The sequence below is a fragment of the Grampus griseus genome, assembly GCF_964374135.1.
Source record: "Grampus griseus genome assembly, chromosome: 9".
Taxonomy (NCBI): Eukaryota; Metazoa; Chordata; class Mammalia; order Artiodactyla; family Delphinidae; genus Grampus; species Grampus griseus.
Genome location: NC_139003.1, coordinates 1,139,046 through 1,165,156, shown reverse-complemented (window position 1 = coordinate 1,165,156; position 26,111 = coordinate 1,139,046). Strand labels below are relative to the sequence as shown.

The window sequence follows — 26,111 nt, the reverse complement described above, 5'->3', positions numbered from 1 at the left end:
GAGGCTGAGCAGGTCACTCAGATGGGGCTGAACCAGAATACTCGCTGCGGGGGTTCTGCTGGGAGTTGGGAAAAATATGGAAACCAAAGGTTTGTCTGGAAATAGATAGTTTTCTGTGTGTTTCAAGGGAAGCGATGCTTTGTCGAGTACCGTGGGCCCCGGATGTACTTTAGACGTTCCTTCTGTGGAAGTTCGAAGTCTGTGTTCCTGTTCCCGACTCAGAAAGTCTCAGGTGAGTCCACGAAAGCACAAGGGGTTGGTGTCCCGTCAGCACAGGGCACCCGGGCTCGAACCCCAACACCCTCATCTGCCCGACGGGGGGGAGATGCAGGAGGGCTGGGGGGTGGGCCCGGGGCGCTCGGGGGCCGCACTCGATGTGCTCAGCCTGGCCGCTGGCCTTTCTGTCACACGTGGCCGAAGCCTGGTGCCACCAGGTGACGTGGCTCCCGGGAAGAGCCGGGCCAGAGTCGCTCTGACCCTCACCCGGCCCGTCTTCGGGGCAAGGCGGGGGGCCGAGCTGTGAGCTGGGTGAGCAGCAACGCCCAAGAAAGCTGAGCTGCGGGAAACGGCATCACAGACCCTTCTGTCCATCCTCACGTGCCTGTGTCTTCGGCTATACGTTCTCTCTGGGTTCATGTCTAAGTATTCCTGTGTCCGTGTGTCTCTCTCTTGTTATTGTAACTCAGAATCACAAACATTTTTCTGTTTAAGATTGCACACCAAAATAGCATCATATTCCTGTTTTTAATTTAAAAAACAGATGAGTGGAATATTGCATAATTCTTTTTAAAAAGGCAAAAAAAAAGAATTTAAAAATTAAATTCTTTAAACTTCTGAGCTATAGAATTAGACCTAGCGCATGGCCAGCCAACATCTCATGAACGCTAGCTGCCTTGTCCTTTGAAAGACAAGTCACTTGTAGCTAGAATCTCCGGGCTGTCAGCGATGGGAAAGTCGCTAGCCCGGCCGCCCTTGAATTTCCCACCAAACTGCCAACTGGGACGTCTTCCAGCCTCAGCTGGAACGGCCCTCGTGTTGGCGGAGGTGGGGGGAGAGACGTTTCGGGGGCAGCAGACGAGCAAAGATGTGGAGGGGCTGGGAGGAGGGGAGCCTGCACACTGCCGGACTGGGCGGGGTCCAGGTGGGTGGCCCGGGGGGCCGCTGACCAGGGAGCCAGGCAGTAACTCCCCTCTCCCGGGTGGAGGATGGACATGAGGAGAAGCGGGGCAGGAGCAGAGCTGCTTCATGGAGGGAAGTAAAGGCAGGAAGGTGGGGTCCAGCCAGGGGTAGGGGGGAGCAGAGTGGGCCGGTACCGTCAGATCCAGAAATGAGGGGCCTCGCTGGAGGTGACGGGAGAGGATAAGGGCAAAAGGAGCAAATGCAGAGAGAGATGGCCCCGGGGTTTCCATCCCAAGCCCCGAGTGAGGCTGAGTGACACGGGTGGGTGCTGCGGGGAGCACGTCGAACACACGACGCTGTCGTGCACACCCCACTGTCCCCGGCTGGGGCGTCGACGTCGGCTTCAGGGAGCGGGGCACGTGGAGGCCACCCTGTCAACGCCCTACGCTCCATCACGGACCGTTTCTGCGCCATAAGGAGTGAACAGCCGGACAATACGGAGAGGTTTCAGGAAGAGGCGGCGGTTCTCCCTGGTGGAGTTTGGCGAGACCAGTAAGAGTTTAAGTGAGGCCATCGCCGGAGGGTCCTGCCTGGGAAGAGATGCCGGTGGAGATCTGAGGACAGGATTTCCTCTAAAAGTTAAGGAGGCAGGAGTGTGGAGGACAAAGGTGGGGACGCACTTGCCGGGACTGGACCTGCGCGTCTGGGGAGGCTCTAACTGCCCGCTTGTCTCTGCAGGGTACTGGCCCCTACTTCCTGCAGGACCCCGGACAGGCGACAACCTAGGTCAGGCTCTGGGACGGCCATGCCGGTCAAGAACAGTGGCCTGTCTCTAACGCCCAGCGCCAGAGTCCAGCCAGGAAGGCACTTCCCCTTCAGAGCCCTGGCTCCGGCCCACGTACAGCAGGCCCGAGGCCCTGGTCCCCGCGGGGCTGAAGCACCACCCCAAGGCTGAAGACAGGACACCCCACGTGCCTGAGGTCCTGGCCTGTGGACCCATCGCTGACTCGGCACAGACGGAGCCCAGCGGCCGGCCGGGCTGCAGGGCACGTGGACGGGAACGTGCCGTGTTGTGGTTGGCTCGGTGGAAGGGATGCTTTGAACTTGAGTATTTACCCTACAGGGCCTGACACCCGAGGAAGCCTCCAGGCCTGGGAGCACGCTGGATCCAGGCTGATGGTCTGCCCCCAACACCACATTATTTAGGGTGTAGTTGGAACACCCTCGCACCCCCTAACCTGGATCCTCTCTGAGGACAGTGGCCAAGCTTGGTTGACTGGGTGACCCAGCGTCTGTCAGCAGCTCTTGGCACAAGTAGGTGCTTAATAAACATGTGTCAGTTACTGTCTTTTCTGCTAAACATAAAACTTACAAATCGCAACAGCTCCTATTTTTAGAGCTCTTTAGGGAAAAGGCCCTCAGATGTCACAGAACCAGTCTAAACACTGACTAAACAGTTAGAAAAGACTTACACCCAGAAGCAGCGCGTTAAGATTTTACAAAGGTGTGTAATTCCCAGGCTGGGGCTAGAGCAGCACAGGAGTGTGTCTCTGCTCTCGCTGTCCCGTGAGCAGGCGTGGAGTCGCTGCCACTTGCTACGAGACAGGACATCTGCTGCTGCGTCTCCCAGGCCGGGGGGCGTCGGAATGGCAGCCCGGCCGCGCCTTTGGGTGGTGCCAGGCTGGTCCCCACTGGCTCCACAAGGCTGGGATGGGGCTTGTGACCCCGGGCGTGCTTCCCTGCGAGGGGGCTGGTCTTGCCTGTGAGCCCCAGCGTGGCTCTGCTGAGCCCTCGAAAAGTCAGCCCACAAAGTTCCTCCTGCCGTGTGTGAGGTCTGCACGCATCTCTCCCGTCTTCCGTCACCACGACAGTCACTCGTGCAGTCGGCATTTACGTCAGACACTTTGGTCACAGACACCCCCCAGATCCCCTCCCCCTGCAGGGGGATGTGTAGTAACCACAGCCCAGACCGGCCTGGAACCTGCTAGGACACAGGAGGCTGATGTCTCTAGTAAAGTGACAGGAGGAGAGGAGGTGCAGGTGGGTGGGAAGACGCAGACTCGGCCCGCCCCTCCTTTAGTCCTCCGTGGGCCTCCGCACCTGTAGGTCACTCGTCACCTCACGTAGTGTGAGACTGCAGGGCTGGTACCTTCCTGTGTCCCCATCTCCTGGCAGTGACTCCTGGCCATGCTGGTGACACACTGTCGGGCTGAAGGCTGCGGGGGCACCTGTGTCTGCTCCTGCTGTGCCCACAGCCTGCCCGGCCCACGTGACTGCCTGTCAACTCCTCATGGCCCTAAGTGTTCAAGGACTACGGTGTGAGGCCAAGTACAGGTGAGGATGAGGCTCCAGGGTTCAGAAACGAGCCTCGCATCCCAGAGCAACGGCAAGTGCTCGCTGGGATCTCTGTGTCCCGCCCGTGGCTCCAGGACTCGGCCGCGGGGCCGGAAGGAAGAGACGGCTCTGTGTTTCGAGGCTGGTGTCGGGGGCTGGCTCAGAGGGTGGTGGTCTCCCTGCCCTTTACGTGAGATGAATGGATGGACCCAGACATCATCATACTAAGTGAAGTAGCTCAAACAGAGAAAGACAAATGCCATATGGTATCACTTACATGTGGAATCTAAAATATGACACAAATGAACTTACTTACAAGACAGAAACAGACCCACAGATATAGAAAACACACTTATGCTTACCAGAGGGCAAGGTGGGGGGATAAGTTAGGAACGTGGGATTGACATGTACACGCTGCCATACATAAAATAGACCACCCACAAGGACCTGCTGTACAGCACAGGGAACTCTACTCAGTGTTTTGCAATAACCTGTAAGGGAAAAGAATCTGAAAAAGAATATCTATCATCTGTCTATCTATCTACCTATTTATTATCTATCATCTATCTATATATCATCTATCTATCATCCATCTATCATCTCTCATCTATCATCTATCTATCTATCATCCATCTATCATCTCTCATCTATCTATCATCTATCATCTATCTACCTATTTATTATCTATCATCTGTCTATCATCTATCATCTATCTATCATCTATCTATCTATCATCTATCTACCTATTATCTATCATCTGTCTATATATCATCTATCATCTATCTTATCATCCATCATCTCTCATCTATCTATCATTTATCTATCTATCATCCATCTATCATCTCTCATCTATCAATCATCTATCTACCTATTTATTCTATCATCTGTCTATCATCTATCATCTATCTATCATCTATCTATCTATCATCTATCTACCTATTATCTATCATCTATCTATATATCATCTATCTATCATCTATCTTATCATCCATCTCTCATCTATCTATCATCTATCTATATATCATCTATCTATCATCTATCATCTATCTACCTATTTATTATCTATCATCTATGTATCTATCATCTATCTATCATCCATCATCTATCATCTATCTACCTATTTATTATCTATCATCTCTATATATATCATCTATCTATCTATTATCTATGTATCATCTATCTACCTATCTACTTATCTATCCATGTATAACTAAATCACTTTGCTGTACATCTGAAACTAACATGACATTGTAAATCAACTACACTTCAATAAAATTAAAAAAAAAAAAATGAAGTGAGAGGACGTTTGCTGGCAGAGAGGGCAGACGGGCAGGAGGGGAGGACGCTGCAGCCGCACGAGCGCAGCGGGAAATCCCGGGGGGCAGGTGCGGCCCATCCCTACCGCCACCGGCCGCCCTCCCGGCCAGAGCCCCGGCGGTACGTACAGGTGAGCACTGCGGGGCAGCGGTTCTTGGGCGCGTTCTCCTCCCTCTGTGCCACGAGCGAGCTGTCGGGCTCGGCCTGGTAGGCACACAGAGCCTCCCACTCCTTCTCCAGGCGGTTCTTGTTCTTCAGGTGGTCCTCCATGTAGGCCTGGAGGGAGAACGAGAGTCAGGAGCGCCAGCCGGGAGGGCGCGGGCCCCTGGCGGTGACGGGACGCCGGGCGGCCCGTGGGGTGCTGCCCACAGTTCCCCTGCTGAAGGGGGGTAGGGCTGGCTCGGGGCCTGGTGCAGGGCCGAGGGCTAACCAGACGCAGGGGGTGCGGCAAAGGCTGCCCCGTGCTTTGGTGGTTGGTTCAAAGGTGGTCACGCTGCGTTTGCCGCGGTGCCAAGGGGGGCGGTGAGAACACCCAGAGACCGTGAAAACAGACGCACACACCGCAGACCAGGTCTGATGCGCCAGCCCAGAGGTGGGATGTGTGTCCAGCCAGGAGCGAGGTCACGGGATGGGCGCAGTCACGGAGGCTTATGGCGCCGCACTTTGTGGGAAGAGGTTTAACACAGCGCGGGGGAGGGGCAGGCACGCGTGCAGGTGTGTCCGGTGCGGCTGGGGACAGAGAGAGCCCAGGGGCCCTGAATGTCTGGCTGGGCATCCAGGCTCTGAGGTCAGGAGTAAGGGAGGTATGGGAGCCGGGTCTGCCTCTGTGCTTGGAAACACGCACAGGAGGACCCTGCTCTCTGCATCAAAGAAGGAACGTGCTCAGATACACGAAGAAGCTATCACCGTGCTACACGGAGGAAGCGAGCTGGAGCTGGGTTAAAAAGCAGGGCCCACAGAAACGTGTTTGTCAGTAACTTCAGTCTGAGAAAGCACCTCAGTTGTCATGCTCTGCACTCAGTCTCATTTTCCTTTTCCCCATCGCAGAGAACCACTGCTTACCAACAGATACTATGATGCAATAATTGTTTGAAATATTTTCAGTGAAAACTACGGAACACACTGTTTGAAAACTATTGTATTATCCAAGCAAAATCGTGTCCAAGTGGTTTCTCTTGGACAGAAACGGAAACCACACCCTCCCAAGATCCTCCAGAGCCTGGGCCAGGCGCTCAGCCAGGGGTCCCGGTGGGGACAGCCAGGAGGCGGGGGGACCCTGCCCGGCACCATGGCTGCCGTTTAGTCCCCAGATGAGGGCTGCCTATGCGCACAGGCCCCAGTCCAGGGAGGGAGCACAGGTGTCACCAGCGGTGACGACAATCCCGCCACTCGCCACACAGTCGAGGGCAGGGAGCTCAGACGGGGCCTTCGCTAGGGCTGCCCCCGCTCCCGTTTCTGTTGGCACAGAAGTCATTTTTCTTGAAATTGGCTGGCTTTTCTGAACCCACCGGGGGTGCTGCATTTAAGACACTGGGCTGCTCTGATGTGCGCAGCGTCATGTGGCTGGCAGTGTTAAAAAACAAAAACAACAACCCGAGTATCTGACCCACAGCTGCTCTGATCTTAATTTGTCAGGCACTTGTCTGTTGGCAGCGATACTAGGAGGACTGGATGCGGAAACAAAGGCCTCCAGAACGTTCCCTCCACAAAGACTCCCAAGCCAGTGCTGCCTACTCACCTTATTGATCTGTTCAGTCCAGAAACGACTGTGATTTTAAGGAAGAGCATTTCAAAGGACCAACCCGGGTGGCTTTATCGCACCCAAAGGAGATAGTGGTCCCATCCTCTAACATCTTGCTTGTGGGTCTTCAAACATGCCCGCACAGCAAAATGAAACACACACACACACACGAGGCCAGGTCTCCAGCGGTCAGGCACCCCGATGTCCGGCCAAAGCTTACACCCGTCCCACATCACCCTGACCCCTCCGTCAGCCCCCTTGCCCACTCACTCCAGCTGACCACCCGGCTCGGATCATCCCCCCCACTGCTCTTGGCCACCCCGGCTCATCGGCACCCACTCCAGGGGACAGAGAGGCATGAGAAAAGGAAGGACAGTCCACCAGACAGTCGTGCTGGGGTCCCACACTTCTCAGGGAAATGTTGACTACAGCGACTTGAACTGTCTTGTATTATTCACTCAACAAACACCGACTGTAGTCCATGTTGGTCTGACTGGTGTGTGTATCAATGTGCGTGAGCTGAACCAGAGCTCGGAAGCCGGGTGCCTGGTGGGCGATGTTCCAGGGGAGAAGTCACCCTCGGGGCCGCCTGGCCCAGCAGCTGAGGGCCCCCCGGCAGGTATGGCTCCGGGAGGGCCAGTGACGGGGCCCTGGGTGACGGTCACATATCCCTCAGCCCCCTGCTCCAGCCGCTTAGGGAACCAGCAGATGGTCTTCTATGCAGAAGACCGAGAACTGTGACCATGAACCCCTTTTCAGGGACAGACCGTGAACCTCAGAAGCTCACCCTCATCAGGAACAGAAACATCGCAGCAGTTCTAAGTGCCCGGCCACTGCCAGCCCCTGGTGCCCACACAGCTCACAGGTTTCTTTGGGTGGGGAAGAAGCAAACTTAAGGGCACAATCTAGAACATGTAAACACAGAATGCTTTCTTTTGGGACAATCATTATGGAATATCAGATACATATTTCTTGTACCAAAGCTACCCTAATAAGGATGACACTTAAGTTTGGGGAAATACCAACTAGCTTATTATCTAGCTTAAAATATGGTGTGTGCGGGGGTCCCCGGGAAGGAGGGGTAGTTCTGGGTAAAGTGTACAGTCTCAGTGCTTCTGTGGTTACTTTCCCCAAGACTGGTTAATGTACAGTCTTACAAATGGATGTAAAACTGTTTCTGGCAAAACGATTTGGGATCCTCACTTTTCTTTGGAAAATACTCTGTTCACAGAATCCATCATGAATGAATGAGCTTCTTTCAATAAAATGTGATGGATTCTAAAATGATAAACCCTGGCAGGTTGAATCAGGTCTCAAATGTCGTCTGCAAAAGGGGCATCGGATATTATCTTAATTCCTGTAAACTGCAGCTGTTTAAAATTTCACATTTATCTTAACTGTGGAAAGTGAAATCATGCTGCAAGTTGACTTGAATTTCTAAACTTACGGCAAGAAGCATCAACTGGGACTGCAGTACGCAAGCTTGAGTGACACAGGGAGGAAAGAGTCGTTACGAACATTATTACTTTGTTTCATTGAGAATGAGCTCATCTAAAGATACACTTGATTATATGAAAACTGACATAAAGTTTTCATCCTCTCAGCACGTATTGCTACATGCGTCTGTGTTTGCCCTGCTCCGGTCATTTCAATTTGACCTATTCGTTGTTTCCCTATTAGTATTTTTACAGAACATCACTCACTGTGTTCAATGGACATGATTCCCATCCACGTCTGAGGAGCTTTTGCTCTTCCTGTTTGTGGATTAGATGTTTTTCTTCTGAGACATGAGAGTATGTTTCATGTTGTCTGTCAGGAAGCTAGGCCTTGGTAGTAAACTAACGTGTTTTATACAAATACAAAACCTGCCACCATAGCTCAATACTACGAGGCCCCTTCTCGTCAAGGGCGTGAGAACAGGTGTAGCGATCCTCCCCAGACACCATCACTGCCCGGAATAATTAGGTAAGTTAACATGAAATTTAAACACGATCACGTTCTTCCCCCAGACTGTAGGTGTGCTAAAAGCTGACATTTAAAATACTTTCATTTAACGTGTGTGTGTGTGTGTGTGGTAGGAGTGGGAGGAGGGCTTAGTTTAAAAAAACAACAACTAACTTTTTATTCCATAAATAGCACATGTAGAAAACGAAGGAAAGCGGAATGAAAACAGAAGCTGCTGATAACGTCTCCACCTGGAGCCAAACAGCAAGGCCTGGGATAAACTCCACCATTTCGGGCACATGTGTGAGCTGCTTTTTTTCTGTTCTGACGACCGTTGCTTAAGCTTTGGACGACATCAATATTATAGACTTTTCTTATTTAAGTTGAAAAGATGCTGAGATGAGGGTCTTATAGACACAGAACTGCTGGTGTCCTCCTGCTGCCGTGGCCTCCTCCTCCATCCTCCCTCACATCCCTTTCTGGTTCCTTCACAGGCTGGCATTTCTGGTCACAATACCACCTGCTTCAAAAGCCACCAATGGTGCCCAGATAGCATTGTCCTTTGTCCAGACTTCACTTTACTAACCTGCGACTCCGTGCCAATAAGAACACGTCCCACTGTTTGAAGCCTCCCCCGTCACCATCATTCTGGACGCTTTCTTCAAGCCGATTGTTCTGTCATGAATCTACCCAGAAGTCCAGGTCAGTACGGATGCGTCCTCCTCCTTCACGCCCATCACTGCCTTCTCTCATCTTGCTTTCCTACAACCCACCCCCGCCTCAGACACTAGTTTAAAAGCTGCATTTCCGTGACGTGGACCCCAGTCGGCTTTGTGGGCACCAGGCCCCCCCTCCTCTCATGAGCTCACTTGTTCAGGGTGGGGCCCGTGTCGCATGCACTTAGCACACAGTCAGTATGTGTTGAATGACTGATCGTAGCCTGGAAAATTCTGTAAGAAATTTGTGTTCCAGGTAAAAATTGTATATTGATGGCTGGCATGCCAAAAAGTTTGCCAATGAATCTTCTGAAACTTGGAAGAACTGCCCCCAAAAGTACCAGAGGACTTCGGAACGTTTCATTAAATACTTCCTGCTGCTTTCCTCCTTTCTGCGTTAGCCAACAAACAGCTTCACAGTTCATGTCAACGGGTGGCTCCTAGTCCTGACGTTCCAGTGACAGCCCCGAGGTCGCGGCGGTCTCACAGACCTGGAGGAGCAGCCCCAGGTCAGAAAGCGCTTCTCCCAGACTCTCCTCCGTTTTGGTCTTAACCATCCTCAGGGTCCAGGTCTGGCGCTGTCTCCCTGAGACGCTTCTGTGGACTCCTGTGCCCTCAACGAGTGGCCCTCACTGGGGACGTTCCATGCACCGTCACTAGTGTAAGAAGCCTGTCTTCCCCATGGGTCGTGAGCTCCTGGGGGTTAGGGACCCGTCTTATACCAACATCATCAGCCTGCACAGAGGAAGCTCTGGGATACAAAGAGCAGAGCAGGACGAATCGCCAGCACTGTAGCAGGGGGCCAGCCAGGTGAAGGGGATCCCCCGCCGTGTCCATGCAGAAGACTCTGTCAAGTGGAGTCAGGGCTCCGCACCAGTTGGTTCAAGTTGAAGAGCTTATACAGATGAGCTATGACAGCTACCCCGGTTCTTAAAGAACGTCTGGAAGTCAGTCTTTAATGTTGAAGAGTTACTCACTCCACTCAGCTAGATTTTGGGTGACGGGGGTGGGGGGACTGCAAGGGTTCTCGGCTGGAAGGACACAGCGTTGTGTTTCCATGCTCCTGGAGCCCGTCAGGGGAATTTCACTCGAGCTAATTCCAGATGAGCCCTGAGTGCAAAGGTTTCTAAAACCTTCTTGAATTGTGATATTTTCAAGGGCCTAGGTTCGATGTACTTGCATAAAGATAATCCCCATATCCCGAGGTCTCAGAATATGGGTTTTCCAAGTTTGTAGCCGAACCCGCTGACACTGACCTCGTGACCCCCGACCACACAACACCATCATTTACAGCAGGCTGAAGATGGACCTGCATTTCTTCTGAGTTTCTTGCTCCTTGAGGATCGCGTCAGCTTTCACAAGACCCATTTTATGAGCTGTTGACTCAGTCTAAGGTTTTCCTCTTTAATCTGCCTCTCATCTCCGACTTCATCCTCCCAGCTCCGCAGCTCACATCCCCTTTTCTAGCCCACACAATTCGACTGTTTGGGTAGGAAAATGACCAACAGTTTCTGGGGCAGGGGGACCACGTACCACCTGATGACTTTTCAGGAAATGCTCTCGCGTGTTGAACAAACCACTGGCTTCCAGGTTTACTGGAATCATTTTACACAGAATCCCAGAACTTGTGGAACAAAAGTGTTACTGCCATTATAAGGTGGAGACTTGTGTCCACAATTTCTTATTATCACTCTAATATATTCTGCACTGTCTTCTGATCAAATTGTCAGCATCTTCAGGTCAAGAAAGCAATTCCTAGGAATATGGAATCTGGGTTGTGGAGCACAATAGAGTTTTGTTAATCACAGGAGCACTTTGTGTCTTTGGGAGGTTAATTTCACCCATCACTCACAAAGTCTCTGTGAGTGCCTGAGGGAGCTTTTCCAATAGGAAGGCAACTCTAATAAATGGAGAAGGCGTTCGGCTTGATTCTGAAAGACTTCTTAACAGTGTGATAAACAAAGAGGTCTGGTGCCCACACGACGACTTTTTGGGCAGACCATCTAACCTCACTGACCCTTAATTTACTGCTGCATAAAACCGGGAATCATAGCACGTATTTCTGACGCTTGACTGAGTCCATGTATCAACTATGCTTTGCAACTATAGAGTATACACGGATGGAGGGATGGTGATTCTCATTAGAAAATCTCGTAATGTCTCTTCTGTATTCTGTGACTACACGGCTCTGGGACATTGACCATTATCTAATGAAAACCATTATCTAACGAAATGTGATGCGTTAAGTCCGCAGCTTGAGTGGAGAACTTGAGGGGCGTCGCCGTGGACAGACGTTGCTGTTGGTGTGGTCAAGCTTGCTGGGTACTATTAAAGCGATGAGAAGCAATGCCACTAAGTGCCACTAAATGCCACATAGCTTGTGGTTGCAACACTGCTTCTGATCCACAAGGGACAGTGGTCCTTCTCACAAGCCCGCAGTTTCCTCACCGCGTGGATCTCGCGGATCCGGCCCTGGAGCTCGTCCCTTCTACGTGCTTCTCATCGCTGGTTTAATAGGGAGGCGTTTCCTGACCAGTCTCGAGGAGTCACTGGAAATGCCAGTTTAGGAGATGATGGACGTGAAGCTGAGCTGCTGATTTCTGGTGTGGAAAGAGCTCGTGATGCCGTGTGGGGCTCTGCCCTGGCACCTCAGATCATGTCGGGATCTGGACTGTTTCACAGGCACCATTTTACTAGCGTCAACATCAAGGATCAGTTTTCAGGGTCACAAGGAAAGAATCCCACTTACTAAAATCTTCTATTTCACCACATGTAACAAGGGCTTCGGGCCATGATTGCTCTAAGAACAGCTGAGGGCACCTGGCTCCGCGGCCCCCCTGGCCGCCTCCGTGCTGCAGGACAGGCGTGCTGCTGTCCGCCTCCGAATGCTGGGAGGATGGGTCTGGAGAGCTGTGCAAGTTCGTCTGAATCCAGCCCGCAGAGCTGGGATCCCGGCTGCCAAAGTGCTCAACCAAACCCACGTGGGGGCGAGAGCCCGGGTGGACCACACGGTTTTAGCTCTGTTAAAGGGCACAGAAATGATGTATGCTGGCATCTCTTACCACTGGCAACGAGAGGGTGACATACTGGGAGGGGCAAGAGGACTTATTAAAGAGAATAATGAAAATAACCTTTCAACACACAATACTAGAACTCATAAGGATGGTGGACCATTGCTGAAAACAAGCAAACTAAGATCCAGTTGGCACCACGTCGCACTGCTCAATACAGCTGGAAACCAGTAATGTCGGCATCAAACCGTGTCCGCACAGATCTTGGGAGACTTCTGTTGCTTTGTGAGTCTTCCGACGTGAAACAAGTAGAAACTGTCCCAGTGAAAGTTCATTTCACAATGATGCTGCCAGGAACAAGCTTCTTCCTCTGAGGAGCAGGTGTAGTAAAGGAAGGTGGGTTTTTGGAAGATCCAATTATTATTAGGAAAGCGTTGTCTCTATTCCCTTCTCGGGTTGGGTGCCTATTACAACAATCAGACCTTTGTTGGAGTAAGAATACAGCCATTTACGTTTCCTTTCCTTGTGAGGGGACCATAGGCTGGCGTTTCAAAGTCAGGCAGAGTTAGATGAATGCTTTTAAAAGCACCAGTAAGCTGATTCTGCTGCCATCTGGGGAGACGATGACCTTTTTTCCTTTAAAAATAATCATTGTCACCCGTCTTCATTAATACATTGAAGGGAAATGTTTATGCTACATGTTTGAATGCCAAAAGTAAGACATTTAAATTCCAAGCAAAAAATATGAAAAGATGAAAGGAGAAATTAGATGGGGTTAATTGTCTGGGCTTAGCACATATGGACACAGAGACGCGGGAAGAGCAAACTGCTCGATGAAAAAGGTATTTTGGTTGTCTCTAGATTGCTGCATCTGGCACATTTTAAATGTTATTTATTAATATTATGCATCAGGCAGGCTAAGATATTTGGAATTAGAAATTCAAAGTAGTCCGTTCAAGCTCAAGGAAGGACAGATACGGTTAAATGATCAGAGGGTAGTTTTGCTGTTTCTTAGCATAGGAAAGATTTGCTTGAAATGGAATCACAAACCATACAATTGTATTCGAAACACCATCTGACTGCAATAAAAATAACAAGTGAAGCTCCGCCCCCGGTGACTCACCCTCTGTTCTCACACCTGCCCAACCTGCCCAACGTCTCACCTGTCGTGGGGCTCCTGGTCTCACCGGATAGTTAAACACGCACCGCTTTATCGCCTTCAAACGAGGAACTTAAGATGCAGAGCAGCTATGCACACATCATATTAAAAAAAAAAAAAAGGGAGGGCTTCCCTGGTGGCGCAGTGGTTGAGAGTCCGCCTGCCAATGCAGGGGACACGGGTTCGAGCCCCGGTCCGGGAGGATCCCACATGCCGCGGAGCGGCTGGGCCCGTGAGCCATGGCCGCTGAGCCTGCGCGTCCGGAGCCTGTGCTCCGCAACGGGAGAGGCCACAACAGTGAGAGGCCTGCGTAACGCAAAAAAAAAAAAAAAAAAGGAAAACACGCAGACCCAGACCAGGCCAGCTCAGCGCACGGTCCTCCGTTGGCAGCGTGGGGTCACGTGGGAGAAGTCAGCACTGTTTGGAATCCAGCCTCTGGGTCACGTGCGCTAAGCCTAAAGGAGCACGAACGGGAGCAAAGGAATCAGAAAGAGTAAATGAAAGACCTTCACGCGGCCTTTTCTCTTTTTATTACATTTTAGGTATCACATCCGCGGAAATTTGCTTTTGAGGAGGAAACACTCCCACGTGAACTTGCAGTGGGCAACTCGCTTCCCTTATCCTAGTGAATTGGGACGTGGTTAGAAACAGATGAAATTGACCAGCAAAAGCCCCGGGCGTGGGCAGCAGAATTGGCTTCGCTGATAAATGGGAATCAATGCCGTTTCTTCCAAATCCTTCCCCCGAAAGCTCTGTTTCTCAAGCTGAGCTGTTTTGAAGACCGCCTAGGATCTTTGCGGGCCCAGCGACCCCTGAAAACTGTTCTCACGCTGCCTCAGTGTGATTTAGAAACGTGCTCCCGTTCTTTGTGTGGTAACCAAGCGGGCTGTGCAGTGATAGAGATTTTAAATTGTTAAAATAGTAGAGAAAAGTTCATATGCTTCCAAATGCAAAACCTTTAAGAGTAAGTCCCCAGCTTAACACTCATTTTAGGCGGAGACAGTGAGCAGGAAAACCCCAGGACAGAGAAGCAGCATAGAAGGAGAAACAGAATACGCTGCGCTGGTTTGGAGGCTGTGAACCGTGGATCATCTTGTTTTGTTTAAAATCCTTTTTCTAGTTGAAAAATAAAATATGTGGAAGAGCTAAGAAAACCAGTAAAAGCTTTAAAGCAGCGGTCCCCAACCTTTTTGGCACCAGGGACCAGTTTCGTGGAAGACGATTTTTCCACGGATGGGGTTAGGGGCATAACATTTATTGTGCGCTTTATTTCTAGTATTATTACGTTGTAACATATGATGAAATAATTATACCACTCACCTTCATGCAGGATCTGTGGGAGCCCTGAGCTTGTTTTCACTTGCCGCTCACCGATAGGGCTTTGATACGAGTCTGCAAGCAGCTGATTTATTATGGTCTCTGCGCAGTCAAACCTCTCTGCTAACGATGGTCTGCATTTGCCGCTCCCCAGCGCCAGCGTCACCACCTCAGCTCCACCTCAGATCATCACGCACTGGACTCTCGTGAGGAGCGTGCAGCCTAGATGCCCCGCGCACGCAGTTCACAGTAGGGTCCACGCTCCTATGCGAGTCTAGTGCCGCCGCTGATCTGACAGCAGGTGGAGCTCGGGTGGTCATGCGAGCGATGGGGAGCGGCTGTAAATACAGATGCAGCTTTGCTCACTTGCCCGCCGCTCACCTCCTGCTGTGCGGCCCCAGCCCCTGACAAGCCACGGATTGGTACTGGTCTGTGGCCCACGGGTTGGGGACCCCTGCCTTAGAGAACACCACGTGTTTTTACAAAGTACTGCTGGGACAGTTTCCCCGAGAACAAGTTCCTTGCTCCTATGTGGCACTGAGACGGGGTGCATGCACCCCACGTGCTTTTGGAAGAGTGAAGAGAAGGAAAAGGCAACTCCTCGCAGAGCAGTGAGTTAAGAGGACATGAAAACGAGTTAAATCTCTATTTTGTAGAGCTTAACTAATTGGAATCTTCAATTACTATATTTTTATTATAATAATTTTGAGTTTTGGTATTCTAAATCTAGAAGAGTCCAGCCTGTGAGAAAGCATACCGATTGTAAGAGACAGTTTTCTGAATGACCTGCAGGGTGTTTCCTGGGGTCAGGAACCCCTGAGCCTACCCTCCAGGTCGTCTCCGTGGAGGGCTGTGCCTGTGAGAGACGCTCTCAAAGGCCCTCGTGCACTAAATCACGTGCCCATCAGATCTCTTTGTGACCGGCACTCGACTTAATTTATAGATTTATGGAAAAGGAAAATCACAATTTTATGAAGACTCACAACTGAAACCCTGGTGGAAAGTGTTAATAATGGACACATTCTGTTCCAGAAATGTTCTAATTAGTAAACGTTAAAAAATAAGTAATTTTGTCCTTACCACCTCCTCTTCCTAAATAAGGGAAAGGCTCGTTCTTTTATACTACTGAGAGCTTGTTTCATGCTGGGTACTTCAGTGCGATATAATTTCGGGTGTGTGCATAGGAGAGGGTGACAAAGGTCTTCTGCAGAAATGCTGAGAGAGAAGCCACGTGATAATAGTAACGACAACAATAACTTCACTTCGTACTTTCGGGCTGTCATTTTCAAGAAGCTCAAAGAATTTTAAATGAGCAATTTGATGAACCTTATTATCTTAGTTAACATCTTAAAAATTAAGGTTATATGAACATAGGCAAAATATAAAGGTGAATACTTATAAGCAATGGAAAATAATTAAGAGACTTATACCGTATTTCCATAAATGTACAGCTATTTATATTTAAACGGAAGACAAAAGAGGTTTGCCTGGCATTATGAGTGAAACCAGGATTCCGCCTCTAATTCGGAAGAGAGAGTTAAGAGTTGCAGTATTATTTCAGGCTCCCGCTCATTTGTTGGTGGGTTTGGCCATTTATTTGTTCATTCAACTAACTTCATCAAAAGCATATCGTATGAGCTGGGGATGTCGTATGTTCTGAGGATCCAGCAGGCAGCTGGTCGGAAACACTGTCCTCATGGGGCTGATGCTTTGGCTGGAGAACAGACCACATACCAGTAGCTAAACAGAAAGATAACTTCAGACAACAGTAAGTGGTAAGAGGGTGTAAAACAACAATGTAAAGGCGACTGGGGTGGAGGGTGGTTGAGGAGTCCAGGAAGGGAGGTCCCTCCTGAGAGGTGGGAAGGGCCGGAGGCGCAGAGGACGGTGGGTGTGTTCCAGGAGAGAGAAGGTCCTGGGGGGGAATGGGTCCAGCAGTTGTGAATCAGAGAGGAGGCCAGGGTGGCCTGGGCCAAGGGAGCTTGAAAGCCGGGTGGCTTTCATACAGGGAGGGGTGTGAGGCTTATTTCAAGAGCAACGAGAAGCCCGCGGGGAGCTTCACGCAGAAGAGGCACGTGACGATAAGATGCTTTGAAAAGGTCACGCCAGCTCCGGGCAGGGACTGAAGACGCCAGCTGGACGTTCCCGCAAGGGAGCTCAGGGGCTGGGACCTGGGGGACAACAGTGCAGGCAGAACTGCCAGGATTTACTAACGGAGCAAATTAGAGGATTTGAGTTGGTTTAATACAGATCCTGTGCATTTCGTTATCCAGCCTGATTCCTTATCCTCCTAAACGTCTGCAAACTTAGCAATTGTCTAAACCCCCGACCCCTCACACAAGCACAATGAGGAAAGGCTTCACCTCAGAAACAAGGTCGCAGCTTAAATTCACCAGAAGTCAAAAATCTGAAAATTCCATCAACAACCCTGATATTTCTAACAATCTTCATGCTTTGTTACCTGGATGAAATGTTCAGATATTTGATGAGACTCGTTTTTATCTTAGCTGTTCTACAAAATCTCATTGAAGATCAGTTTGCCCAAAGTACCACAGAAAACTACCAGCCAATAGCTTAACCCAAACTTAACGTGTAAAATCAAGCGAACAACTAAAGCAATGTGGACTATTCAGATCTACTTAGACAAAGAAGGCAACTATTGAAATACAGAGGTGTGCGAGCACGTGTGCATCTCCAAACACAAACACAGCCACGTCAGAAGCACGAAGTAACCAGTCACAGTCCTGGGAGCAAATTCTCCCCGGTGGGTGGGAAATACTGATCAGCTCTTTCAGATCACCTGGGTTCCACGTATTCAATTCCCACAGCAATCATGGACTGGTTCCCAGATGACAAAAAAACAGCCTCTGAGAGAGTCGCACATTGGAGTAACATAGGCCCAGCGCGTTCAGACATATTCAGATGAAACCAAGATGATCCTAGGTTTGAGAAAACGAGGACTCTTAAGGCACGACAAGAGCGCACACCTGTACAGTGTCATCTGCTGCTCGCTCCCCTTGGGTGCCGCGTGGGAGGGAGCCCAGCGCTCCCAGAGAACCACCCGGAGCTTGCGCCCCGCTGCTCTCTCCAGCCTGCGTGGGGCTCCAGCAGGACCGTGAGCCCAGAGCACGCGTGGGATCCGCCCCAGGCCCTAAAAGCGACGTCCCTGCCAGACCAGCCTTCCAGAGCTTCTGGAGATCTGAACACTGCTTTTCTCCTGTTCACAGGACACCGGGCTCTAACTGGGTGACGCTATAAACTGGGTATTATAGTCCCTGCCATCAACTCAGTGGGAAAAACCAGGACAAAGAAATAAAGGTAAGATGCGTTTCCAGGCGCTGACAGTGCGCCCGTTGTTTTACCCCTTATGGCCTCTCCAGCATCTGGTGCAGAGCCTGGCACAGCCTAGGTGCTCAAGAAACGCTTCCCGGATGGATGAAGGGTGCGCCACCCACTGAAGCCTGCCTGGAGAAGAGGCTCAGCTCCCGCAGCCTCTGACTCAGCCCCGGAGCCAAGGCCAAGGCTGCACGGCGGACATGTGGGCGTAAGCGACCACCAGGGTCACCTTGAAAGACATGGAACCACGGAGGTCCTGCCAATGAAACCCTTTTGGAAAAACGGGTCTCAGGGCTTCGTTTTACAGTTCTCCTCAAGAATATTTACTGTTTACAATCTTAAATCGAATGAGCACTCAGCAGGGGGAAAGGCAGACTTCTACGCTATTAAACAAATTTTAACCTCTTGCAGAATACTCTCATAGATTGTCTTTTTTCTGCCTCGCTGTTTTCTCTGGCTACCTTACCAACCCTCTCACCTTCGCCAGGATGTTTGGGGATATTGCATAATCTATTCCTGGGATGCACGAGCAGCTCTGGAGCCTATAAAATATTCATTCGCTTTCAAAAATATTTGCACCCTGCTGTCAAACGTGGACACATTCATGTGGAGTATCGGAAAATGGCTATTTTAACGGCAAATGCTTTCCTCAGACCTCTCTTGCCACTAAAACATTTTCTTCAAAATTATTTTCATAAGATGAACCATTTCAACATTAGCGGCTAATCCCATTTCATTTAAAACTCTGCTGATAAAATTCTTTGCTTGTCATTCAAATAGTAAGTAATAATTATAGATTCGAGGCTCCCATCTCTGGATTCATTAATGGTAAATTGCATGGAAACTTGAAGCATAAGGCAGCTTTGATACATCTCAAAATGCAATTTCCATAGCCTCCCTTGGCCACGTACAGTTAATTATACAGTTAATATGGGAAACATGTTAATGAAAGAAACATTATTCATCCAGACCACCTGCCTTTACCAAATATCTTTTGTGTGCGTCTCTTCTTTTTGTACTTTTGGTCTAAAACAGTAAAAAAAAAAAAAAAAAAACCCTCACAACTGATAATGTGGTGATTTTAAGCATCAGTCTGCCAGGCTGCAGCTACTTCCATTAACACAAGTCGAAAGAAAAATTCGTTCAAGTTTGTGACATTTCTACTAATTTCTGCCTTCTAGCAGTTTAAGATGTCTATCCATGGCGTTTTAAACGGCTGAAATAGCTGTTTATCCAACAAAAAATTACTATTAAGTTGTCTTATTCCTACCAACGATGTACTCGTCTTCATAGATACACAGAAAACGCTGGAAAACTGAGAAGAAACTGCAAGAAAGAGGAAGAGATAAACCCCAATCATTCTGACTAGATTAAACTCTCCTAAATCATTTCTCATCCATTGTGAACCTCTGTGTTTAACAATAATTAAATCCTCTCTTCTTTGGATAATCAAAGTTCGTCCATAGATGGTTTAGTGCAGAAGCCAATGTTAACCTTTACAAAGAAAAGTTAATGTTTCTGAGACTTTGATGTGGAAGAGAAATCAGAATAGTTTAACTAGAAAAGTAAACTCTCTGGCTAAAGCTACGTTTCTGTTTCCTTTTTATAAATTAGACAGTATGTAAAAATGAATTTGCAAATATTAGTTTTACAACACATTTTTATTAATATAGATTAATAAAAAGTCCTTATTCAATGAGGAAATAAGAATTTGATTCCAACCTCCATCATGTCTTTTTGACATATGAAAAATCCTTTCAGCCATGAGTTATTCAGAAATCCCATTAATGTTCAAAATGCAGCTGGAAACCAACCTTAGATTCCAGAGTTGACAGGAAATAAGAGGAAAAAAGAATCACGATAAGGCAGTTTTAAGATCACCAACCCTCAAAGATCTTCTAATACAGAAACAAACTGTAGGAGACAAAAGAACCTCCAAATCGACCTCCCTGCTACCTCTAGCATGTGGGGGAGGAGTGGTACCTGATGGGTAACCACCCCAGACAAGAAGCTGAGTGATGAAGAAATCATTTACATTTTCACTGTCGTTCAGTGAAACACTGGGCAGTGTTTCCTTAAGATCTTCTTGAAAAGCAGTTTTGAATAATGTTTCTGTATGTGTGTACCAGCAGATCCATGTGTTTAAAGGGCCATCCACCCATGCCTCCCCAACCAGATGGTCACCTACAAAATTCTAGCGGCCAATTCCAAGTCACAATTATAAGAGCAGATCCTCTCTAAGACCCAACACCTTCACTATCACCCAACTGACACGAAAAAGCCCAGAGGAGACATTTTTCACTCGAAAGATGACGACAGCGGTTTAACAGGGAAACCTTTCAGGAAGAGGAAGGAGGAGGGATGGTTGCCTAGCAACACACAGACAGCATCTCGCGCACCACAAAGCAGTAGGTCTTTTCTTAGCAGTAGCCTTTTCTGTTCTGTACCGATGATGTACTCATTATGATTTTCTGATGAAGTTTTGAGGAAGAACAAAGAATTCCAGCGAGTGCGGTAAAGGTTACCTAGGACAGCAACACAGGCACGGATTTTCTCTTCCATATCCATACGGGAAATTCTGGATTCTACAGCACATTACTGGAAAATATTTGCAGACGTTCTAAAAGTGCCCTTTGGAAGTAGAATGTTTGGTTTTTAATTTCCTAAAACTAACAGGCTACATGCTCGTGAGCAATAAGACGAGAATGGGGGAATAGAAATGGCACCAAACAGGAAAAGCTCATACAAGACACACAAATTTATCTTCTCTTCACCAAGCAAAACCGTTAAAAGGGAACGAAGCCTAGATGTCCATCTCCTCTCTTTTCCCAGCCCTTCCAACCAGCAGTGAAACAGCTAAAATACAGTGAAGAAAAAGGGAAAATGAAGATTCAACAGTCAGCCACAACAGCCAGGAGCTGGCTGACAAGCGTTCTTTGCGCAATTGCTTCGAAATGGGGAGTTCAAAGTAGAAGAGAGAAGAGTTGATCTATCAAAAATTATTTTCACTTTTTAGGGTGAAAAGTTAAGAGATAAGACTATCAAATGTATTTTTCATCTCTCCCCAGTTCAGCTGCCAATCATACTGTGTGCTGCCCAAGTTACACGCCCACGAGTTCTCCAGGTTTGATGGGTGAAGCGGGAGGATTAGCAGCTGTCACCCATCTTGCTCTTCCGTTCCAGCTACAGAACTGGTACCCACCCCTCCTGACAGCTGCCTTGAGCATCACTGCGGAACACGCACCACTGGAATCTCTCCATGGCTACCAGCCCCTAGCATTCGGGCTCCACTCACCTGCCCACCTGCCCGCTGACCAAGGTGCCTGTCAGTGCACATCCACAGACAGCTTATGCTGCACACACGGGTGCACAGGCACCTCCAGAAGCAAGGTGACCCCTTTGCCCACGTACAAAAGGGAAGTGTGGGAACCGGCCTGAACGAGGTGGCTGACCACTCTCTTTGATCACAGGGACCCACCTTGAGGTGTCTTTCTTTATTATGCAGAACATGAAGTTGGGTCTTAGATATGACCGTCAAGGGGACATGAAATTAACTGGTAGCAGCATCTGCACTGTTTAACCTGCGATGAGTCTCACGTTCCCGGAGACAAGAAGAACCGGGTAAACTGAAGGGCCTCCTCTATAAGATGTCTAGAGACGCTGTGTAAATGGCATGGTCTGCCTTTCACAAAATTAAGGGAAATCCCCAGGAATCTACATGAAGAGGGAGGCACGTGACCTGAAGTCACTCAAGCCTTTGAGGGAGGGGGAGGGGCAGGGCTAAACGATTTCCTGTACCTCAGCCCCGGGGGTCTGCGCTTCCCCTGTCCACGTGGGGCCTTAGGGAAATCTGGCATGCAGGAGTCAGGGGGCTGGATGTGAGACCACACACGATCCAGGACCCTCAGAAGACCACGCCGTCAGTGGAAACATTTGTTCAGGCCGCAAGAAAGCTTACCTGTCTCCGCGTGGATTCAAGATGGGAAGACTTTTGGACCCTGGGCCTCCCCTGGGACCGAGGGTCAAATTTACAATAGATACATCATCTGGGAATCTCTGAGTGGGGAACCGATGTAAAGATGGTCCTGGTTTCATGTCAGCCTGGGGTGGCTAGAATATCAATCTCAAAACCTCTCTTTTGAGGTTAACACAAAATTCCGAGAGATAGGGCCCCACTCACGAGGAGCTTATAATCCGACACTACAGAACCCACCAGACGGCAAACATACCCACGAGCAGCTTTCGAGTCACAGGAACTAAGAAAACAGAAGTATTAGATGGAAACAACCAAATGGACATTTCTAGGAACTGAAGATGTTAAAGGAGGATTGACAAGATAAGACAAGAACAACATAGCAGACATTTAAAAAAGAGGAACAGAACAGCTGCAAATGAAAAATGTCCTCCTGGAGATTACAGACACAGTGGATGGATTACACAGTAGACTAGACCCCGCCGAAGAGAAGCAGGCGTACTGGATGACAGGTCTGTCTGAGGAAATTCGCTGCAACGCAGGGCAGAGGGATGAAGAGAGAAAATACGGAAGGCAGAGTAAAAACGCCCAGCATCCTCTACTGGAGGAGAGAACGGAGCGAATGGAAGACAGTCAAATTTAAACTGTAAATGGTCTGTCATTTTCTAGAACTGACGGAAGATAGCAATTCTCTGATTCGGGAATCATAGTTAAGTCCTGAGCCAAAAACAAAACGAACTGAAAATCAACCCCTCCCCGCCCGCAAAAAACCCACACAGAGTAAAATAGGTCCACACCAAGGCAAGGCACAAAGAAGTTCCAGAACAGCGGAGGTGTAGAAGTCAGGAAGAAGTAAGAGGACCCACGGAGGAGCAGCCCCTGGACCAGCAACGAACAGCCTTTTCAACAGCTACGGCGTCAAAGGCAAGAAAACAGGATTTTTAAAGTCGTGAGAGAAATTAACTAGAATTTGATCTTGTCTAATCTATCATGCAAGTGTGAGGACGAATTAAAGACATTTTCAGACAAAGACAGGGAGACTTTCCTATTAAAAGACTGAAAGAAGGATATAGTTTTGGAAAAGAGGAGATTTTAATCAAAACAAAGAACTGAGAAGTAAGGCGTGACGGTGATGAAAAAAAATAACAGTCAATCTGAACAAGTGCTGACTATGCAAATCAGTAAGAAAAATGGTTAATTTAAGGGTATAAATGTTAAGGTGAAACTAAAATACCGGGCAATGACAATACGTGTGTCAGAGGGAGATGCCGGGTTCAGAGTCAGAGATTCTGAGTTTACTTGGGAGCAGGGCAGAGCTATGCTTGGCAAAATGATCAGGACAGTTATTAAATTATAACCGCTGAGCCGGTAGAGGGGAAAGAGGGGATAAGGCCAGCGCTGTCACCCCAGCAGTGGTTAGGAAACGAGGCCACAGGCACACCGTGGTACCAGCACCTCACCTCCAGCATCTCTAGTTCTGAGGACGTCTGGACAGCACTGAAGATCCTGAGCGACTCTCTTTCCCCAACAACCGTACGATCACGCGGGCTTTGTAAGCCGTCATGCTCTATGGTGGGGAAGCCCGAGGGGACGGTTTTGAGCCGCCCCAGGTGGCACCCTGGGGAGCAGCCTGTGCATCTGGGAGCACCTTTCATCAGTGTCTCTGGGTCCCTCCCCTCTGACTCCGGAAGAGAAAACATCAGAGGACAGTGGTCGCGACCCACTCAGTTCCTGCTTGTCTGCCACCAATGCCCTCACCCTCTGGCAGACGCACTCGAGTAAGTGAACAAACGAATAACCAGGTGTCACTTTTCTCGTTCAAGAAGCCGCAGTGGCCACACACGGATGGAACACAGCCCCTCATGCTGGCGCTCCAGCCACCCAACGTCTGGCCCAGGGTCACAGCCACTCGAGGCTGCGTGCATGTCCTGTTTCTCCCACAGACTCTCACCCTGTGAGCGGAATCAGGGTTCCTGGAGGCGCCGTGACCTTTCCTGCTGTCTCCTGCCCGCCCCAGGACAGCTGCTCCTCCCCGACCAGGCGCCCCAGGATGGAGACGTCTCCCAGCAAAGGAACGTGATTGGCACTTCGCTGAGTCTAGTGTGTTCTAGCCACGCCCCCCTCCTCGTTTCAAGTAGATTGAAAACTCCTCAGGGGTAACACGCCGACCATCGACTTCACTCAGGCACTCAGGAAACTTCTACTGAAAACCCCCTGCGTCCAAGAGCTGCGCCAGAGCTACGTGTGGAAAGGTGAGCAGAAGTGGCCCATGGATGAATTACCGGTGAAACGCCTGTGCTTCAGTGCAATTCCAAAAGCTACGTGTTATATACTATCCATTCTACGCACGAGTCTGTGCAGGAACGACCAGATCATCTGCCCTGGGTCTGCACTGGTAACTGCTCTCACTCAGTTCCCAGGAGCCCGAGGGGCTGGAAGAACGCAGCCTCTTTCCTGGGCGTCCCATCGGGTTTACCTGAGGGGTCCCCGTGGGCCACCGCGCACTCCGGAAGCGTTCCTTGTCCATATGTATGAACGGACACTTTCCAAGTGCTATTCGGACACCAGTTTCAATGGTTTCCCCTCAGAAACATTAACTCACAGACTTGCTACCAAGTCTAGTGTTTGATTATTCCATCTAATTCAACAAATACCAACCGGATGCTTGATCCCACTCTATCTGACCCTATCTTCTCACCAGCAGAAGGTCTAACGTGCAAGGAAACCATTCTAGCATCATTCTAGCACTTTAAACGATAAATCAGATTTTTAAAAATAACACGGCAAGTTACATCCCTCACCAAAAATATAATAAGTAGTTCCGCACCCCCCAAGACTGGGCAATGGAAACGGTACTCGCTGCCTTGTGTCAACACCAAACTGTCAAGAGTCACTGACGTGGCAGATGCCAGAGGAGCCCTGGTGCCGAGGGGTCGGCCGAGTGTGGGCAGCAGACACGATCACAGCCCCGCAACACAGGCCGCACCCCAGCGGCCAGGGCCCTCAGGAGGGGCTGCAGGTCAGCTCTCCGAGTCCACGGCTGACTCTCACGTGTGGACTAATAAATGGGCACGGAAGACAGACAAGAGTGAACTAGTTTCATTCCGACACCAAGTTAGTAAACTCGCGCTGGCATCCGTGGTTGGTGCCGTGTAACACGGAGAATCCTACCCCCGGGGTGGGCGTCCCCGCGGGACACTTCAAAAACCATTCCTGGAAGGAACAATAAATGGCTCCCCAAATTATGACAAGTCACACACGGCTAGAGAAATGTAAACTAAACTCCTCTGAAATGGCGTTTCCACTCACCAGTGGAAGATCAAAGCTGGCCAGTACCCGGGCCTCAGGAGGGTCTGGGGGTACAGGGCCATTTTCTGCACAGCTGGTGGGAGCATCGATTAGTCAAACGTTCTGGCGGGAAGCTTGGAAACGCCTCTCAAGACCTAGGTTCTTCCAGAAATTCAGCCCACAGCTATTTTTACACTTGCTGTGATGCTGCGGTGGCCATGTTTGAAAATTGCCTACATGACCTTTACTACCATACGATAAATAAGTGACTGCACGTTGAACAACAGAATAATATAGACCGTTAAGATGAGCAGAGTCACACACACTCACGTGGAGCTGTGTCCTAGACACAGCGTCGCGTGAGGGACAGTGTGTGGTTCCCGGTGACAGTGTTGCCTGTCGGGGGGGGCTGGGATCCCAGAAGTCGTCACATGGACGGAGGACAAGCTCTCCACGGCCTACCTTCCCACCAGCTGTGCAAGTCGTTATTAAAATGTTTCCATGAACACAAACACAAAACACAGTCCTGGAACCTGGGTGGCTGGGACTCAAACGACAGGAAAATGCTGAGAGAATGGTCAATGTAGGTCACTGTAAACTTGGTTTACGAAGATGCAGGATGCAGAGCTAGTTGCTGCTCTCGATTTGGGGATTGCTGGATGACTACCCTCCCGTGACGATGAAGATGGGCGGCCACCCGAGAACTCCAAGGAGGCAGAGGAAGGGTCCCGAGGACTGATTAAACGCCTGCTGTGTGCCAGGCACACGCTGGGCACCACACACACACACACACGCGCGCAACTGTCCTGTCCGAGTAGCTGGGTCCTCCTGGAACCTGGGGGGCCGTCAGCAGAGT

The 26,111-nt window shown here is 49.6% G+C and overlaps 1 protein-coding gene across 1 annotated transcript in view; it reads right to left on the bottom strand.

Annotated features, from left to right (window-relative positions):
• The window catches only part of PTPRN2 (protein tyrosine phosphatase receptor type N2), a gene marked incomplete at its 5' end in the record, with an annotated part of 671,781 nt that overhangs the window by 57,245 nt on the left and 588,425 nt on the right, over positions 1-26,111 (bottom strand). The window contains one exon of the mRNA XM_082661426.1: positions 4,899-5,046. Coding sequence (XP_082517552.1) covers positions 4,899-5,046 — 148 coding nt within the window. The remainder of the gene's footprint in view (positions 1-4,898; positions 5,047-26,111) is intronic.